At 47.3% G+C, this 20183-nt stretch overlaps 1 protein-coding gene across 2 annotated transcripts in view; it reads right to left on the reverse strand.

Annotated features, from left to right (window-relative positions):
- Window positions 1-214: 214 nt before the first annotated feature.
- The window catches only part of pex16 (peroxisomal biogenesis factor 16), a 47573-nt gene continuing 27604 nt past the window's right edge, over window positions 215-20183 (reverse strand). Inside the window, exons 5-11 of one of the 2 annotated variants that reach the window (XM_048546110.2) lie at window positions 11771-11880; window positions 11056-11148; window positions 8854-9003; window positions 8307-8379; window positions 7902-8021; window positions 1186-1250; window positions 215-955 (exon numbers count right to left, since the gene is read on the reverse strand). In XM_048546110.2, the coding sequence (XP_048402067.1) occupies window positions 897-955; window positions 1186-1250; window positions 7902-8021; window positions 8307-8379; window positions 8854-9003; window positions 11056-11148; window positions 11771-11880 (670 nt within the window). In that variant the 3' untranslated portion in view covers window positions 215-896. The remainder of the gene's footprint in view (window positions 956-1185; window positions 1251-7901; window positions 8022-8306; window positions 8380-8853; window positions 9004-11055; window positions 11149-11770; window positions 11881-20183) is intronic. The other variant, XM_048546111.2, reaches the window with a different exon arrangement.

The following is a 20183-nucleotide window of genomic DNA, read 5'->3' on the forward strand; positions in this document are numbered from 1 at the left end:
GATGTCTCAAACATTCCATTGGGAATGGTCTCCAATTGCAGGTGAGTTCAGAAACAGTGCAGAGAGCAACTGCAGTCACACTTTACACAATATGGCCCAGAATTGTGCAGCGCCACTGTAAGCCAAAACAGACCTCGGCAATCGTTAGCCACAGATACAGACCTAGCTTCAGTATCAGTCTCTCGGACAGAAATTAAGGACACAGACAATCGTCTGACAGTAAGAAACAGTTTAACCACAAAATCAGGAATTATCACTGCCAGCATGTTATACAGTCTGAACGAGACCTGGTCCCCGGCGCGGTCCGACGGACCGAGACCTGGTCCCCGGCGCGGTCCGACGGACCGAGACCTGGTCCCCGGCGCGGTCCGACGGACCGAGACCTGGTCCCCGGCGCGGTCCGACGGACCGAGACCTGGTCCCCGGCGCGGTCCGACGGACCGAGACCTGGTCCCCGGCGCGGTCCGAGAGCTGGTCCCTGACACGGTCCGACAGACCGAGAGCTGGTCTTCTACGCGGTTCGACAGACCGACACCTGGTCCCCGACACGGTCCGACAGACCGAGAGCTGGTCTCCTACGCGGTCCGACAGACCGAGTGCTGATCCCCGACGCGGTTCGACAGACCGAGACCTGGTCTCCTACGCGGTCCGACAGACCGAGTGCTGGTCTCCGACGCGGTTCGACAGACCGAGACTGGTGCCCGACGCGGTCCGACAGACCGAGACCTGGTCCCTGACACAGACTGAGATACCGAGAGCTGGTCTCTGTCTCCAATTTTAACAAAGAGGCATTCCAAACAGGATCTGTGGATGGTCCGAGCTGTGCATAATGCTGGATAAGCAGGTGTTTGTGAACAGCACAATTTACTTTTGTACATTTTGGCAGAAGGATCCAGTTAACCCCAATTGTAAAAATATATCTTCTGCCAAACTGGTAAATAATCCATCAATGGACCTGAAAGATAGAAACAGCATCATTTGATCAAAAAATTGCACTTTGTGCTGCCTGACCAATGTCTCTTGTCCCCACCACCGCCAGACATGCTCCTGGGGTGTCCACTACATCCTCAGGCTCATGCCCGAAATATCTGGGGGTCCTGTTTGCTCCCCTATTATCTCCGCGCTGATCCAGAGGTACCGACTGGAAGAGGAGCAATCATACAGGAGAAACATAAGTATACTTACGAGCCAGCAGACTGACTCCAGGAACATAGTCAGTGAGTATCCGGAGCAGGAAGAGGATCTTAGTCCTGGAACGAGAAACACAGCAAGGCAGCTATTAATGTAGATCGATAAACGTCAACAGGCCGCCAGATATCTCCAAGTATCAGAGGGCAATGGTGAGAAGCAACAAGGAGGATTCTGGGAGATATCAGCTCAATTACCATGACTGGTAACATTGTGGGCCGAAAGGCCTGTACTGTGCTGTACTTTTCGTTTTCTATGACTGAGAAGGGGACAGCAGACCTATGCTTGGTTGCTCAGGAAGCAGGTTTGCAGGCTGCATTGGTAGTGCCTGGAGAGACACAAATTACGTATTTTTGCCTGAGCCATCTCCCACTTCATCTGGAGGTCCAAGATGGACCTTGTCCTCAAGGACACCATGTACCAAGCTCTGGATAAGTGGGGAAAGAATGTACCCAATGTTGCCCTCATCCCGATGGCCACCTCTGTGCCTGTATCAAGCTATGTGCAGACACTTGTCTATGCACCGAGCGTGCCTATGTGCTTAGGTTCTACTTGTCCTTGGTGTTATGAGGATGGGTCTGGGGTTGGTGTCAGCGTCACAGACTGCTCCAAGTAACTGGACCATTACCTTTATGGAAAAATGTACAAAGGAAAGCATCTCTGACCACAAGTCCAACAGGAAGTAGTCAGCACATAATGTCCTTGAGATTCTGCCAGATGGGTCCTTGAGTAGACTGGAAAAGACATTTGGCAGAATGTCTCATCACCAGAACTTTCCAACAAGCACCAAGATGTAGCTTGGCTGGTGGTGAGAAGGGCTCTGCTGTGAGTTCCTTTGTGCATACCTGGACTCTCTCCGTCACCACACACTGCCCTCAAAGCAGCTGTGCTGCTGAAGAGACTACCATACATTTTCTTTCGGAATGTGTCTTTGTAAAAAAGGTCTGGAGAGAGATGCAATGGTTTTTGTTGAGGTTCATCCTGAGAAAGTCCAAGGCACATGACTCTGTGGTCCACAAGCTATTGCGTGGGATGCACACCAGGACAAACATTGACTGTGCCTGGAGGATCATCAATTTGATGAAAGACACCCTTAAATCTGCTCAAACCTTGCTGGTCTTGCAGTGTGAAGAGTGGACCTCAACAGGGTATTGTAGACAAGCACATTGCATGGGTCCAAGGCTACGTACTGAGGGACAAGCTAAAGCTTGGGGCAGCTGCCGCCAAGGTGAAATGGAAAAAGACCACAGTTTAAGGTAGAACCAGGGTTGGTTAACTTATCAGACCCTCTCGTTGCCAGAATGCAGAATACTGTTTACATGCAGGAGTAAAAAATGCCTTTGAAATTTTGAAACTGCAGGGAATATCAAATTTGGATATTTGTTTCTCTTTAATATTTTGCGTCTTTGTAGTCTACTCGGAATAGAGAGCAGTAGTGAGAGTTTGGAGTTTGGTAACAAGTGGGTACGGTTGTGCAATATGTTCCCAGATTATTGTCCACAGTTGATTAGGCTCACAGTGGCAGGAGAACCCGGCTCTGTGGAATGCTCCTCCTGCAATATGTGGGAAACCAAGGACATTTCCGGTCTCCACGGTGACCACATCTGCAGGATGTCCGTTCAGCTACAGTTCCCGATTTGCCGCATGGATTGACTGGGGATGTGGATGGATTTCCTTTGGAGCGTCCATTAAGTTGAGAACCTTGTGAATAGCACATTTGGTGAGTTGGTCATACTACCAATAAGGGCTACACAGAGAAGAGTTGGGTGACCACCAAGAAGATAAGAAAGCTTGGGAAGGTAGTGGAGGTGTCCCTGTCTCCGTTGCTTTCTCAAACAAGTACTGTTTGGGTACTGTCGGGGGCATAAACTATCAGGGGAAAGCAGCAGTGGCAACAAGATTGGCAATGCAGGCAGGGTCAAAGCATATGTGAGCAATAGTGATAGGAGACTCTATACACACATAGGAGTACACATAGGCGTTTATGTGGCTGCAAGCAAGACTCCATGATGGTGTTGCCTCTCTTGTGCCAGGGTCAAAGATGTCTTGAAGCAGGCAAAGGATATTCTCAAAAGAGAGGGTGAGCAGCCAGAGGTTCATATTGGCACAAACAAAATACACAGAGGGAGAGATGAGGTACTGCAAAAGGAGCTCAGGGAGATAGACAGAAAATTGAAAAGCAGGACCTCCAATGTTATCTCAGGACTACATTTTTTAAAAATTAGATTTCCTACAGCGTGGGAGCAGACTCTTCGGCCCAACAAGTCCACACTGCCCCTTGAAGCATACCACCCAGACCCATCCCCGTATAACGCACACACCTCTGAACACTACAGGCAATTTAGCATGGCCAATCTACCTAACCTGCACATCTTTGGACTGTGGGAGGAAACCAGAGCACCCGGAGGAAACCCAAGCAGACACGGGGAGAATGTGCAAACTCCACACAGACAGTCGCCCGAGGCGGGAGTTGAACCCGGTCCCTGGTGTTGTGAGGCTGCAGTGCTAACCACTGAGCCACCATATGAACACGTCTTGTTCATATGCCAGTGAAACTAGAAATAGAAATAGTTATAATTAAACACATGGCTAAAGAGCTGGTGTAGGACAGAGGGCTTCAGATATGTGGATCATTCGGATGTCTTTCAGGGGTCTGTACAGGAATGACAGGTGCATCGAAACTGGAGGGGTATCAATATCCTGGCGGGAACGTTTGCTAGTGCCACTTGGGAGGGTTTAAACTAGTGTTGCGGGGAAAGGTCCAGAGCACTAGGGCAACAAGGATAACCAAGGAGGAGTCTGAGACTCCATAAAAGCCGAAAGAACTGCGGATACTGTAAATCAGGAACAAAAACTGAAGTTGCTGGAAAAGCTCAGCTGGTCTGGCAGCATCTTTGAAGAGAAAATCAGAGCGAACATTTCGGGTCCAGGTTCTGAGGAACAGTCACTGGACCTGAAATGTTAACTCTGATTTCTTTCTTCGCAGTTGCTGCCAGGCTTGCTGAGCTTTTCCAGCAACTTCAGTTTTTTGTTGGAGTCTGAGGCTCTGTCCTGTACAGCTAAGAGGAAGAACAAGCTGGAAGGCTGCTGAATTTAGTAGCACTGGCGGTGTTTGTTTTAATGCAAGGAATATGACAGGTAAAAGAGATGAACTAACAGCTCAGATAAATATATATTAGATGATCCTGTGGCTATTACAGAGACTTGATTGAGAGAGGGATAAGATTGTCAGCTTAATGTTCCTGGATTTAGATGTTTCAAATGAGATAGATGTGGGGGAAGTTGTGTTACTGATAAGGCAGAATATCACAGCTGTACTGAGGGAGGACCCTTTGGGTCTCTCATCAGCAATGACATATGGATAGAGCTCAGGAAATCACTTTGATGGGGTTATACAGCAGGCCTCCCAACAGCCAGCAAGGGATAGAGGAACAGAAATGTGGACACATTACGGAAAATGTGAAAACAACAGGGTTGTTGTGGTTAGATAATGGGAACTGCAGATGCTGGAGAATCCAAGATAATAAAGTGTGAAGCTGGATGAACACAGCAGGCCAAGCAGCATCACAGGAGAACAAAAGCTGAAGTTTCGGGCCTAAACCCTTCATCAGAGAGGGGGATGGGGTGAGGGTTCTGGAATAAATAGGGAGAGGGGGGGAGGCGGACCAAAGATGGAGAGAAAAGAAGATAGGTGGAGAGGAGAGTATAGGTGAGGAGGTAGGGAGGGGATAGGTCAGTCCAGGGAAGACGGACAGGTCAAGGAGGTGGGAAGAGGTGAGTAGGTAGGAAATGGAGGTGTGGCTTGAGGCGGGAGGAAGGGATGGGTGAGAGGAAGAACAGGTTAGGGAGGCAGAGACAGGCTGGGCTGGTTTTGGGATGCAGTGGGGAGAGGGGATGAACTTGGCCGGTTTTGGGATGCAGTGGGGGAAGGGGAGATTTTGAAGCTGGTGAAGTCCACATTGATACCATTGGCCTGAAGGGTTCCCAAGCGGAATATGAGTTGCTGTTCCTGCAACCTTCGGGTGGCATCATTGTGGCACTGCAGGAGGCCCATGATGGACATGTCATCTAAAGAATGGGAGGGGGGGTTAAAATGGTTCGCAACGGGGAGGTGCAGTTGTTTATTGCGAACCGAGTGGAGGTGTTCTACAAAGCGGTCCCCAAGCCTCCGCTTGGTTTCCCCAATGTAGAGGAAGAAACACCGGGTACAATGGATACAGTATACCACATTGGCAGATGTGCGGGTGAACCTCTGCTTAATATGGAAAGACATCTTGGGGCCCGGGATGGGGGTGAGGGAGGAGGTGTGGGGGCAAGTGTAGCACTTCTTGCGGTTACAGGCGAAGGTGCCGGGTGTGGTGGGGTTGGAGGGGAGTGTGGAGCGAACAAGGGAGTCACGGAGAGAGTGGTCTCTCCGGAAGGCAGACAAGGGTGGGGATGGAAAAATGTCTTGGGTGGTGGGGTCGGATTGTAGATGGCGGAAGTGTCGGAGGGTGATGCGTTGTATCCGGAGGTTGGTGGGGTGGTGTGTGAGAACGAGGGGGATCCTCTTTGCGCAGTTGTGGCGGATGCGGGGTGTGAGGGATGTGTTGCGGGAAATGAGGGAGACGCGGTCAAGGGCGTTCTCGACCACTGTGGGAGGAATGTTGCGGTCCTTGAACAACTTGGACATCTGGGATGTGCGGGAGTGGAATGCCTCATCCTGGGAGCAGATGCAGCGGAGGCGGAGGAATTGGGAATAGGCTACAGAATTTTTGCAGGAGGGTGGGTGGGAGGAGGTGTATTCTAGGCAGCTGTGGGAGTCAGTGGGCTTGAAATGGACATCAGTTACAAGCTGGTTGCCTGAGATGGAGACTGAGAGGTCCAGAAAGGTGAGTAATGTGTTAGAGATGGCCCAGATGAACTTGAGGTTGGGTTGGAAGGTGTTGGTGAAGTGAATGAACTGTTCGAGCTCCTCTGGGGAGCAAGAGGCGGCGCCGATACAGTCATCAATGTAACGGAGGAAGAGGTGGGGTTTGGGGCCTGTGTCGGTGCGGAAAAGGGACTGTTCCACGTAATCTACGAAGAGGCAGGCATAGCTGGGGCCCATGCAGGTACCCATGGCCACCCCCTTTGTCTGTAGGAAGTGGGAGGAATCGAAAGAGAAGTTGTTGAGGGTGAGGACGAGTTCGGTTAGGCGGATGAGGGTGTCATTGGAGGGGGACTGGTCGGGCCTGTGGGACAGGAAAAGGCGGAGGTCCTTGAGGCCATCTGCATGCGGAATACAGGTGTATAGGGACTGGACGTCCACTGTGAAAATGAGGTGTTGGGGGCCAGGGAATTGGAAGTTCTGGAGGAGGTGGAGGGCGTGGGTGGTGTCACGGACGTAGGTAGGGAGTTCCTGGACCAAAGGGGAGAACATGGAGTCCAGATAGGTGGGGATGAGTTTGGTGGGGTAGGAACAGGCTGAGACAATGGGTCGACCAGGGCAGGCAGGTTTGTGGATTTTGGGGAGGAGATAGAAATGGGCCGTGCGGGGTTGGGGAATAATAAGGTTGGAGGCTGTGGGTGGGAGGTCCCCTGAGGTGATGAGGTCATGAATGGTGTTGGAGATGATGGTTTGGTGCTCGGGGGTGGGGTCATGATCGAGGGGGCGGTAGGTGGTGGAGTCGGAGAGTTGGCGTTTGGATCCGGCGATGTAGAGGTCAGTGCGCCATACTACCACTGTGCCACCCTTGTCTGCGGGTTTGATGGTGAGGTTGGGGTTGGCGCGGAGGGCTGCCCGTTCTGCGGGGGAGAGGTTGGAGTGGGTGAGAGGGGTGGAGAGGTTGAGGCGGTTAATGTCTTGATGGCAGTTGGAGATAAAGAGGTCGAGGGAGGGTAGGAGGCCTGGGGGTGGTGTCCAGGAGGAGGACTTGTGTTGGAGGCGGAGGGTTAGGCTCCCGGCTGAAGTAAGCATGGAGGCGAAGGCGGCGGAAAAACTGCTCTATGTCCAAACGTGACTGGTATTCATTGATGTGTGGTTGTAGGGGGACAAACGTGAGCCCCTTGCTTAGGACTGACCATTCGTTCTCAGTCAGTGGGAGGTCTGGTGGGATGGTGAAGATTCGGCAGCACTCAGTGTGGCTGTCTTCTCTGGGGTTGCTGGCTGTGGAGGTCGTGGGCGGAGCGATGAGGTTGTCGGCTGTGGGCGGGGTTCCGTCGGCGTTGGCCGTGGGCGGGGTTGTTGTGTTTGGTGATTTTAACTTTCCTGTTTGACTGGGACTACCTTAGCACCAATGGCTTGGATTGGGAAGCAGGCGGTTATTAGGGGCGACCAGATTGTTTCTTTAAGACACTGTTTAAATAGTCCAACTAAGGTAGGGACCATATTAGATCTGGCATTGGAGAATCAGCCTAGCCAGATGATTCAAGTTTCAGTGGGGGAGCGCTTCAGGAAAAGCAACTACAAAGGGTGGCAAGATTTAAGAAATTTGGATGACAAGAGAAATTGGAAGACAAGAAAAAGGAAACGTACGTAAGGATTAGGAAACCGAAGACAGACTCAGCCCTCAAAGAATACAAAGATAGTGGGGAAGATACCAGCCAATGTCCTGTATAGGGCTCCATACAGAACGCTGTTTTTGGTAAATAGGGCTCAAGAGGCATCCAGTAAATTGAAGACCTTCTCCAGTGCCCTGCAAAGGGGGTCCCAGCTCCACACCACAGCCCTGAAAACAAAAGTGATCACTCACTCTGAGTAACAGTCGTAGAATGGGGATCGCAGTAAGTAGTATAGTAAGAGGAAGGTCCTTCGACGCAATTCAGCACGTTCACTCTGTCTCATCTCCTTCGGGTCCCGCATTAAACTCAAGCTGTGGGAATACACCAGTTATAAATACAGGACAATAGGTCTGCATAACTCTGATCCCAGCTAACAGGTCTGTGTGCTGGTGTCAGTATAACTGATCCTGGTTAACAGGTGTGTGTTGGTGTCTGTATAATGTGTGCTGGTGTCAGTATAACTCTGATCCTAGTTAACAGGTCTGTGCATTGGTGTTTATATATCTCTGATCCTGGGTCACAAGTTCAGTGCATTATACTTCATTTCCACTCACGCAGTTTGCATGTGGACTTTATATCATGCGTCTGCAACTCACCTTGCAATATCCACAATGCCAGAAAGGAGCCATGGCTTCCAGGATTTCTGTCCCCACATTCCTAATGCCAGCACTGGGAGTTTGGGATAAGGAAAGTATCTCATTCTGGCTTGTTTATACTCAGGTCTGGGAGCAGCGAGGAACGGCCTGTTCATATGTGAACATTACAAGTATGAAATGCCTTTTCCTGTGACTCTGTAATGGATTTGGGAGGCTGAATGACTTCTATTTGTTCTGGTGTTACAGGATTGAGGGTCTGAATGGCCTCTAGCCCTCCCTGTATAACAAGCTTGAGGTGTTGAACTGCCTCCTCCTACCCCTACATAAATATAGAGTAGATGAATAGCTTCCACCTGTTCTTTAGCAGCAAACTCAAGTTTCTAAATGACCACCTCCTGTTCCTGTGCCCTAGTAATCTTTCCTGTACAAAGACTGAGGGATTGAATGGCTTCCTCCTGTTCCTATGCAATTACTGAGGAGCTGAAGGCACTGCAGTGTAAACACGGAAAGGTTGAACAGCCTTCAGGCTCTTTATAGTGTAGGATACAGTGCACCAGTGGGCGGGTGATGTACAGTGACTCGGCCAGAATTTCCTGCTGGGTGAGGATGGTTGGAGGGTGCTGAATTCCTGCCTGTGAACTCCATTGTCTCTGTTCCTCTTGAGGACTGCCCCAGCGACGTAGCTGCAAAGCTGGAGCTGAAAGAGCAATTTCAAGATTACCATTTCCAGTAGAGTCCACACAAACATCTCTAACAGTAAGTGCCAAAGGGTGAGTGCCACCTAGGCAGACAGAGGAGACAACCTCCAAAGGTACAATCTGCACAGAAAACCAGAAAGCTCCAGGTGTTCTGAAAAATGTTTATTTGCTACACTGACTCACTGACAAAGCAGCGTTGGCTCAGTAGTTGTTGACAATGTGGAAGATGGTCTCAGGATACAATCTGATACTGATTAACTGGTATATCGGACAGAGCAGTAGCTGATGGAATTTAAACCTGGTAAGTGCGAGGTGATGCATTTTGCAAAGTCTAATAAGGGAAGGATTTACAAAATGATGCGCAGGTCCCTAAGGGGTACTGAGGAACAAAGGCACCTTGGTGCATAAGCCCTTAAAGGTCCTTAAAGGTGTCAACACAACAGGATGCTGAAGGCAGCATTCAGAATGCTTGACCTCAATTGCCAGGTTGCAAAGTATTGCTACAACTTTATTACACATTGGGTAGGCCACAGATGGAATAGTGTATGTGGTACTGGTCGCCATACTATCGGAAGAACATGATTGCACTGAAGATGGTGCAGAAGAGACTCACCAGGATGTTGCCTGGGATGGAAAGTTTCAGTTACAAGGAGAGACTGGATAGGCAGGTTGTAGAGCTGGATGAACACAGCTGGCCAAGCAGCATCATAGGAGCAGGAAAGCTGATGTTTTGGGCCTAGACCCTTCTTCAGAAACTCAAAACATCAGCTTTCCTGTTCCTATGATGCTACTTGGCCTGTCGTGTTCATTCAGCTCTCTACCTTGTTATCTTGGATTCTCCAGCATACGCAGTTCCTACTATCATTGGATAGGCAGGGTTTGTTTTCCCTGGAGCAAAAGAGGTTGAGGGGTCCCTGAATGAGATGTACAAAATTATGGGAGGCATAGACAAGTTAGATCCTGAAAACTTTTTTTTTCCCCATGGCAGATGTGTCTAAGACCAGGGGGCATAATTTTAAGGTGTAGTAAATAGTTTAGAGGGGATCTGGGGAAAGAGCTGCTTGAGTGTGTGGTGGAGGCAAGATACTCTTGTAACATTTAAGAAATGGACAAGCACTGAAAATGTCAGGGCATTGTAAGCAATAGATGATGGGGATTTGTATAGTTTGGTATTTGTTGGGTGGCAGAGGTGTGGTGGGCCAAATGGCCTGTTTCTCTGCTGTATGACTCTATCATCTCATGACAGGGGGCAGTCCTGGGCTTAATTTTAGGTATCAAAGCTGGGCAAGTGATTGAAATGAAGTGGTTGAGAGCATTTTGCAGACAGTGACCATAACTCCGTCAGATTTATGATTGTTATGAAAACACAAGGAAGGATACGCTTGAAATCAAAGTTCTCAAACAGGTGAAGGCTGGTTTTAATAAAATCATATATGATTTTGTCAAAGTAGACTGGGAGCAGGTACTTTTAGATAAAAGTCTCAGAATCGTGGGATGCATTTCAGAAGGAAATATGGAGAGTGCAACTTATTCCAAAAGGGTGAGGCCAGTAAATCCTGCAAACCATGTGATCCCAGACCCACAGCAATGTGATTGACTCTCAACTGCCCTTTGAAATAGCCTACCAAGCCATTCAGTTTTACCAATCACTCACCAGCACCTTCTCAAGGGCAACTAGGACAATAAATGCTGGCCTGTAAGGGAGGAAGGATTCATGTCTGACCAACTTGACTGAGTTTTTTGAAGAGGTGACCAGGTATGTGAATGAGGACAATGCTTCTGATATCATCTACTGGGACTTCAGCAAGGCGTTTAATAAGGTCCTGCAACAGTGCGGCATTCCCTCAGTACTGACCCTCCGACAATATGGCACTCCCTCAGTGCTGACCCTCTGATAATGCAGCGCTCTCTCAGTACTGACCTTCCAACAGTGCAGCACTCCCTCAGTATGGACCATCTGACAGTGCACCAGACTGAATGCAGAGACACACACACACACTCTCTCTCTCTCTCTCTCTCTCTCTAGGAGGTGGAAAAGCTGAGTCACTCACTACTATTGAGTGTCCTTACTACTCTCTTCGAACGCTGTCCGATGAAGATAGTAGAAGTAAACTGTAAGGATACCTCGGCCTCTGTCACGTTGTCTGTGAAATAAGAGTGTGATGAAATTTAGATAAGTCCAACAAAGCAGGAGGGCAGGGTGAAGAGGGAGCTGGCTGAGAGGAAGAGCTGGTTGAGGTGGAGGGAAGCTAGGCGAAGTGTAGAGTTCTGAGAGTGGGAAGCTGGGTCAGGAGGTAGTTGAGGTTACAGAGAGGTCAAAATGCCTGGGAGATGGGAACATAGCAGTGGAGTGAGGGGATGAGAAGGCATGACAGCAAGTGTCTTAGGATCAGGAAGTTTTGCAGTGGGGAAATAGGGATGGGTGCTTGGAAAGGCTGTTAGGAGAGCAGCAACAGGAAGGGGGCATAGTGTGGAGTGCTGTGCCACAGGAGGAGCACGGGGCAAAAGATTTCAGAGGGAGCTTGTGACGCGTGGAAATGACTAGGGATTGTGGGGTACGTGAGCTTGCTTGTCTGTCTCCCAAGGGGGCAGATAGTGTGGAGTGCAGTGCCACAGGAGGAGTACAGGGCAAAAGATTTCAGAGGGAGCTTGTGACCCATGGAAATGACTAGAGATTGTGGGGTAGGTGAGCTTGCTTGTCTGTCCCCCTTGTTATTTCCCCAATATTTCCATGTTCTTCTGAACAGCTCGGGGCTGCTCTCTCACCTTCACAGCTGCCCCTGTGTAGATGTCTCTCTCTATCCAGTGGCGTAATGGGGGGAGAAGTCTGGATTCCAGCCTTATACCAGTGCAGCAGCAGGATCCTTAGGGTTGCTCTGAGAGAGAGAGAGAGAGAGACAGAAAGGCATGCTCTTGTCAAGAGATCAGTCACTAAAAATGCAGGTCCATCAAGCAATGAACAGAGATTTCTGGCTGAGAGAGACGGCAGAGAATGTTAGGTTAGCGTAACCTGGCCGGGAACCAGCAAGTGTGGGATTGGGCAGCAAATAGAATTTGGGTGTAGATGATGTCCTGCGTTTCCTTTTGGCAATGGCTCTGCACAATCAACTAATATGTGAACTGAAGCTGGTGTAAGTATCAAGTGTGCTGGTTTTGGTTACATGTTAAGAATTTTACATAACTGCACTATGCCTTTATGAAGTTCAGGCTACGTTACATACCCATGTATGATGCCACTGTTTTCTGTACTGCCATACAAATTTCATGTGCCAAAATGACTCACTGAAATAGTGCACTGGAAATCAAGCTCTGCTTTCCTTGTGGTTATCACAAAAGTCAAAGATTATCAACAAAGATTCCCCAATTTACCTGCTTTTCAGACCCGGGTTGACAGAAAGCACAAACCAGGTTTATAGAAACCCATCAAAATCTATAATTCATTCCAAGTAACTCTAGCTACAGGCGAAAGTTTATGAACCATTGGCATATAACAGTGATAATTAAACCTCTAATCTCCTTATAAACTGTCCTTTTTGCACACACAGATAGACAGAGGTGAAAAGATGGGTTATGGACAGAAGGAAAAAGCAGATGAACAGTTCAGTGGTTCCCGTTCAAAAGGTTTGTTAATATGATTCTTATCCTGGTCAGTATGCTGTTTCTCAGTGATCCTTCTCTGGATGCTCCACTGGTTTGCAATATGCCCAGGGTGGCTGGTTCATTTATCAGAACATCTCTGACTAAAAAAATTAAAAGTCACAACTGACAGCAACCACTGAAGGAAACACAACCTGTTTTCTTCAGGATTAAAGTGACTTCTTGCAGGGAACTGAGAGCATACTCTGGTTGGTGGAGACCTGTTGGCTTCTCTCTATCTTGTTCCCAGCCTCAACTTACCTAAGAACTAATCAGACGTTTGCTGGCAGACAGAAGAATTTCACTATTGATAACTGGTCACTAGTCCATAGGCAATCAACACCGGTGCCAACCAAATTTCGAATAGTACACAAGCCCTTGACTCTAGTTTGTCTGCAAACACTGATGTAATCCACAGCTGTCAGCCTAACGCGTACCCAGCCTTACAGGGAATGTACAAAGAAAGGAAGGGCGCACTAAGGTGCCTGCAAATCATCAGGTCCTGAGGTGCATACATGAAGTTGTGGGTCTAATTCCTTGAGGACCTGAAACGCTGCTCTCCCTTTCTATACTCTGAAAAGTCAATGAGGGTGGGGGCAACAGCTCTTTGTGTTGCCAGCCATGGCAGGTTGCTCATCTTGGATCAGGATAGTATCAATGCCCAGACCTCAGGCTATTACATGACTCTCTTCTCTCCAGATCCATCGAACAAGGATGCTCACCAAATTCTATGGGAGGACCTGCCACAGGCTGGCCCAGGGAATGCCAGGATGCTCAACACCCAGATACTTTAGAGGAGCCAACTGGCTCCCTCACCCAAATCTTAAACGACTCAGGATTGGATCGGCTGACCATGGAGTTCCACAGGGCATTCTGAGACATCCTGGGGAGTAACTACGTAGTCCTGGAGTAATGTCTTGCTGCTGGAGGCTATCTTGGCACAGACATCATCCTGCTGAAAAGTGGCACCTTCATTTACTTAAGAACAAGCATCTGGTCTCCCTCCTCCACATGGATTACAAAATCCTCATCAGGGTGTGGTCATCTCACTAGGCATTCATGCTGGATCACATTATCTCCACTGACCATTTCTACACAGTCCAGGGCCGGAGGAGCCATGACAATGTCCATCTGGTCTGGAACCTGATCCACGTTTCCCAGAGGACTGATCTGTCAATCATGTTCCTGTCAGACAGTTAGACAGCACGGAAACAGACCCTTTAGTCCACATGCCAATCATAATCCCAAACGAAACTAGTCCCACCAACCTGCACTTGGCCCATATCCCTCCAAACATTTGATATTTGTATACTGATCCAAATGACTCTTAAGTGTAACTGTACCCACATCGACCACTTCCTCTGGAAGTTCATTCCACATGTGAACCGCTCTTTGTGTAAAAAAGTTGTCCCTCCTATCTTTTTAAATCTTTTTTCATCCGCCTAACAGAGCAAACAACTTCAAAACAAAAAGCAAAGAACAAAACAGCTCAGGAACAGCTCTTCGGCCCTCCAAGCCTTTGCCGACACATTTTGCCCTTCCATACTAAAACCGTCTTCACATATGGGATCCGTATCTCTCTATTCCCCTCCTATACATGTATTTGTTCATTTGCTTCTTGAATGCTGCTGCTATTATGTCAGCTTCCACCACCACTTCTGGTGTGTGTTCCAGGCACTCACCACCCTTTGTGTGAAAAACCTGTCTTGCACATCTCTTTTAAACTTTCCCTACTGCACCTTAAACCTGTGTACCCTCATAATTGATCCCTCCATCCTAGGAAAAAGTCTCATACTTTCCATGCTATCCACACCATTCATAATCTTATAAACTTCTATCTGACAGCCCCTCAACCTCCTGTGTTCCAGTGAAACAAACCCAGTCTATCCAACCTTTCTTCATCACTAAAATCTCCCACACCAGGCAACATCCTGGTATACCTTTTCTGTACCCTCTCCAAAGCATCCACATCCTTCTAGTAGTATGGTGGCCAGAACTGTATGCAATATTCCAAGTGTGGCTTAATTGAAGTTCTATAAAATTGCAGCGTAACTTGTATATCCTTATTCTCAATGCCCTTTCCAATGTAGGCAAATATGTCATAAGCCTTTTTTACAACGTCATCTACCTGCACCACTACCTTTCTCCCCTCACCACAAAAATATGCCCACTTGTCTTGAAATCCCCTACCCTAAGGGAGAGATACCTACCATTCACCTTATCTACACCCCTCTTTAAAGGTTACGTTCAACCTGGTACGCTCCAGTGAAAAACATCCCAGTCTAGCCAGCCTCTGCTCACATCTCAACCCCTCCACTCCCAGCAACATCCTGGTTCAGCTTTTCTGAAGATACCAGGAACTGCCAATGCTGGAGAATCTGAGATAACAACGTGTTCATCCAGCTCTACACCTTGTTATCTCATCTTTTCTGAACACTTGCTGGTTAACTAACATCCTTTCTCTAACAGGGTGACCAGAACTGGACACAGTACTCCAGAAGAAGCCTCACCAACATTATGTACAACCTTAACAAGATGTCCCAACTCCTACAATCAAAGGTCTGGACAATGAAGGCAAGTGTGCTAAACCACCGCAAAATATTATAGAGACAGGATCTCAGTGTAATAACCACTGCAGTGTACTGTACAGGGGACAGGATCTCAGTGTAATAACCACTGCAGAGTATTATACAGGAGACAGAATCTCAGTGTAATAAGCATTGTCCATCAAACAGGAGAGGATGCTTGTCAAGATGGATCACAAGTATCCACTCAGGACTCTGCAAACATCCATGTACAGGCTACAGTTCATCACTCAGATCTGACTTCTATACACTTGCAGAGTGTCTGATTAAAGTTAGCATATCTCTTACTTTTGGGAGAGGAGCACGTCCAGGCTGCCCTTTGTCTGTATTCCGTGTGTGCAGCCTTTTTCGTGCATCTTGCAGGGGTGGTTGTTGAGATTACCTCTGCATGGGTCAGAAACAGGGGATAGTTCATTCAACTTACGCCAAAGAAATACACCTGATGTTCGCCGACCCAACTGATGTGCAACTGCCAGATGGTGTACTTGGCCACCTTTATCGCCAGGAAAAATGTCAATTTTTCCAGATTCTTGGTTGGTCATGGTGAGGCGATTCCCATGCTGAAGGAGTTACGGAGGCGTGGGGGCGTTCAGCTAGAGCAAAAGAACATCAGGGAAATACAGTACAGGAACAGGCCCTTCAGCCCTCTGAGCTTGTGCTGGTCATCATGCCCTAACTAATCTAAAAAGAAAACTTTCTGCTCTTATTCAGTCCATGTCCCTCCATTCCCTCCCTATTCACGCAACCATCCAGTTACCTCTTGAATGTCACCAATATCCCTCCTTCCACCACCTCCTATGGCAGTGCATTCAGGCTCCTAACACTGTCTACTTGATAAACTTCCCTCGCACATATCCTTTAAACTTTCCCCCTCTAACCTTGAACGAATGCCACCTCGTAATTGAGACTTCAATCCTGGAAAAAAAACCTCTGACTACCCACCCTATCTATGCCTGCCATAATTTTGTAGACCTCTATCAGGTCTCCTCTTAGCTGTCGTCTTTCCAACTGAAAACAGCCCTAGTCTTTTTAACTGTTCTTCATAGTCAATGCCCCAGAAACCAGGCAAGATTCTGGTGAACTGTCTCTGCACTCTCTCCAAAACTTCCACATCCTTCTGGTAATGTGGTGACCAAAACTGCACAGATTACTCCGAAGAAGGGTTTTTTTCGCTTCAACAGGTAATGCCAACTTTTTGCCTCCATGTCCCAGCCGATGAAGGCAAGCATGCCATATGCCTTCTTAATCACTTTGGCCACCTGTGTTGCCCTTTGTAGGGAACTGTGGACCTGTATGCCCAGACCCATCTGAATGTTAGCGTTCCTAAGGCTTCTGCCATTTACAGTATAATTCACACCTAAATTTGATTCTCCAAAAGGCATTACCCTGCATTTGTCTGGATCAAACTCCATTTGTCATTTCTGAGCCCAAGTTGCCAATCTATCTATATCCTGTTGTCTCCCTTCATAATCATCAGCACTATCAACAATGCCACCAAACATCGTGTCATCCGCAGACTTACTAATCAGACCACCCACATTTTCCTCCAGACCATTTATACATGCTACAAACAACACACAACTTAAACACAGATCCCTGTGGAACACTACTAGTTACTGGTCTCCATTCTGAAAAACACCCTTCCACTGCTACCCTCTGATTTCTATAACCAAGTCAGTTTTGTATCCATCTAGCCAGCCCACCTCGAATCCCATGTGATTTTAGTTTTTGTACCATGTGACTTTATCATATGCCTTACTAAAGTCCATATAAATGATATCCACAGCTCATTCCTCATCAATTATTTTTATTAACTCTTCAAAAAATTCAATTAGTTGAGAGACATGGCCTTCCCCATACAAAACCATGTTGCCTGTCACTTACTAGTCCATTTTTTTCCAAATGCGCATATATCTTGTCCCTCAGTATCTTGTCCAAGAGCCTCCCCACCACAGATGTCAGATTCACCAGCCAATATTTTCCCGCATTATCCCTGCTTCCTTTCTTAACCAGGGGAACAACATTGGCTAATCTCCAGTCATCTGGAACTTCGCCTGTGGTCAAAAAGGATGTGAAGATATCTGCTAATGCCCCAGCTATTTCATAGAATCATAGAATCCCTAGTGTGGAAACAGGCCATTCGGCCTAACAAGTCCACAATGCCCCTCTGAAGAGCATCCCACCTAGATCCATACCCCTAATTTCCCATGTCCAACCCCTCCAACCAAAACATTCCTAGGCACTACGGGCAATTTAGCATGGGCAATCCATCTACTCTGCATATCTTTGGACTGTGGGTGGAAACCGGAGCACCCGGAGGAAACATGGGTAGACATGGGGAGAAAGAGTAAACTCCACACAGACAGTCGCCTGAGGCTGGAACCGAACCCAGGTCCCTGGTGCTGTGAGGCAGCAGTAGTAACCACTGAGCCACCATGCTGCCCATTTCTTCCATTGCCTCTCCCAGTAACCAGGGAGATATCCCATCTGGTCCTGGGGACTTGTCTATCATATTGCAATTTAGGATACCCAAAACTTCCACCTTTAATATATTAACATTCTCTAGAGTGTTCACACACTCAACATTAGTAAACTCGGTGAATACCAATACAAAGTACTTACTAAGGATCTCTCCCACTTCCCGTGGCTCCATGTATAACTTCCATCCTTTTGTCTTTGAGTGGATCTACTCTTTCCCTTTCTACTGTTTTTCTTCTAATATCTCCATAAAAAGTATACCCAACTCCTCTATCTGGGGGCATAACTCAGTCTGGCTAAATAATCCCAACCAGTCAAGTGGCAGGAGCTGGAAGTCACAGTCTTGGTTTGCCTAGGCCTTTGGATAGGACTGCACCGAATGCTATCACACAGGAGGTGACTGCTGATCATAAACCAAATATTGGCCTCCATGCTGTGGTACTGACTGGTTCCTTTGACCCCTCCTCCTGGTATTGTCACAAAAATCCAATAATTTCTTCTGGGATAAGATGATGTGCTGGGTTATGGCATATTCTCCCCATTGAGGAGGGAGTTCAGTCAGTTTGTGCCACCACATCCCGGTGGCGGCTTCCTACCTTTGGACATGCCAAAATTTCAGCTGTCTAACAGCGACTTGTGATGTTACTGTGACCTGTGGTGATGGACTTTATTCAGTCAGATTGCCCTGGACACCAGCTATGATGGAAAAATATCTGGAATCTGTTCCTGCAACCATTCTATCTCCTTAGCATCAAGTGGACTTTCTGTGATGAAGCTATAACATGTACTCCTGTTAACCCTCTCCAGGTCAGTTCTTAACTACGCCAACTCCTACTAGTCCAGACACCAAATCACATTCTAATTAGACTCTGTACACTAGAATCAAGATATACTCTCCACTTATCCCCTTGTACTTTGGTTTTTATTCAAGTTTCTAGAGAGAAAACTGAGTTGTTGCCTAGCAAGAAGATTTGAGTAGGCCCTGTATCTCAATTTCGTGTAGAATCGGATGCTCACTTTAAAGAAAAATGTACTTTCTTTAGATAACGCCTAGACTCATGGTGAGGCGGAGGGGTGGAGGGTGTGTGTGTGTGAGAGAGAGAGAGAGAGAGAGAGAGAGAGAGAGAGAGAGAGAGAGACAGATGATGATAGTGCGCTGGAAACTGAGCCCCATTAGTCATGATAAAAATTATGGATTTTAAAGTTAGTACACAAAATTCCCCAATTTACTTGATTTTTTACACCTTGGTTGACAAAGCATAGACAGAGTTTCTGTATTTAACAAGAATGGCTACTTATTACAATTAAGTAAACTTAAGCTACCGATAAACATTTAAAAAACCACTGTCACAAGTTAAAACTCCAACCCCCTTATAAACCCCCTCACACACACAAAGACAGGTGTATAGATAGGGGAGGGGTGTTAAAAAGACTAATGGAAAGACAGGATAAAGCTAGGAAATCTGGCCCAGCCATTTCCCTAAATTCTGGCATCTTTGTCTACGTGCCTTAGAAACCAACTCATTTGCAGTCACAATAGATTACAAAGTGTGAAGCTGGATGAATACAGCAGGCCAAGCAGCATCCCAAGAGCACAAAAGCTGACGTTTCGGGGCTAGACCCTTCATCCCATTATCTCCTGCAGTCATAATAGCTTTCTCTACAGTGTACTAGTCCTGAGAAATCTCCTCTGATAGTAAAGCACAAATTTTCTCTGTATTACCCCTCAACTTACTCTGCACAAGCAATGCCCAGTCTTCTTTTGCCTTATTCATTTATCTAGCCATTTTCTAATATGACATGAAGAATGCCTTCACATCCTTTTCCTCAAATTTTGGTAGGGCCTTTGCAAATGCAAATATAAACATTTCCTTAGTGGACTTCACATTATGATTCAGACTCTCCTCGCTGTATCAGCATCTGGCGCCTCCTGGTTCATTGAAATCATTTTAAACCCATACTAATGATTTTTTTCTTTTCGCTTTCCCTCTGCAATATAAGTTTTCTCATCTCTATCCTATTCCTTTCCATTGTCAGCTCCCGTTCCTTATTTAACTTTGCCCCTTCCTTTTTGTTTTATCCCATCTCCTTTCTCTCTTCATGCTCAAGCTGCATTCCCTGGAACTGAACTTCACTCTATTCCAACAGTTCACTCCCATGAGTATCAAATCCAAAGATGTATAGGTTAGGTGGATTGGCCGTGGGAAATGCAAGGGAGTTACAGGGATAGGGTAGGGGGGTGAGTCTGGGTGGGATGCTCTTCAGTGGGTTAGTGTGGACTCGATCAGTTCAATGGCCTCCTCCCAAACTGTAGGAATTCAATGATTCTATAAGTATCTGGTCTGTCCTGTCATTCCTCTGAACCCAAGTATTGTGCTAGTAACTCAATCATTTCTGTTTTCCTAGCTCTGGCAAGCAAATTCCAGATTATACATTAATTTAAACAGCCTGGCCTACGTAAGTTGCCTTAAGACAAGCTG

This window comes from Stegostoma tigrinum, chromosome 17, assembly GCF_030684315.1.
Source record: "Stegostoma tigrinum isolate sSteTig4 chromosome 17, sSteTig4.hap1, whole genome shotgun sequence".
In the NCBI taxonomy this organism is placed as follows: Eukaryota; Metazoa; Chordata; class Chondrichthyes; order Orectolobiformes; family Stegostomatidae; genus Stegostoma; species Stegostoma tigrinum.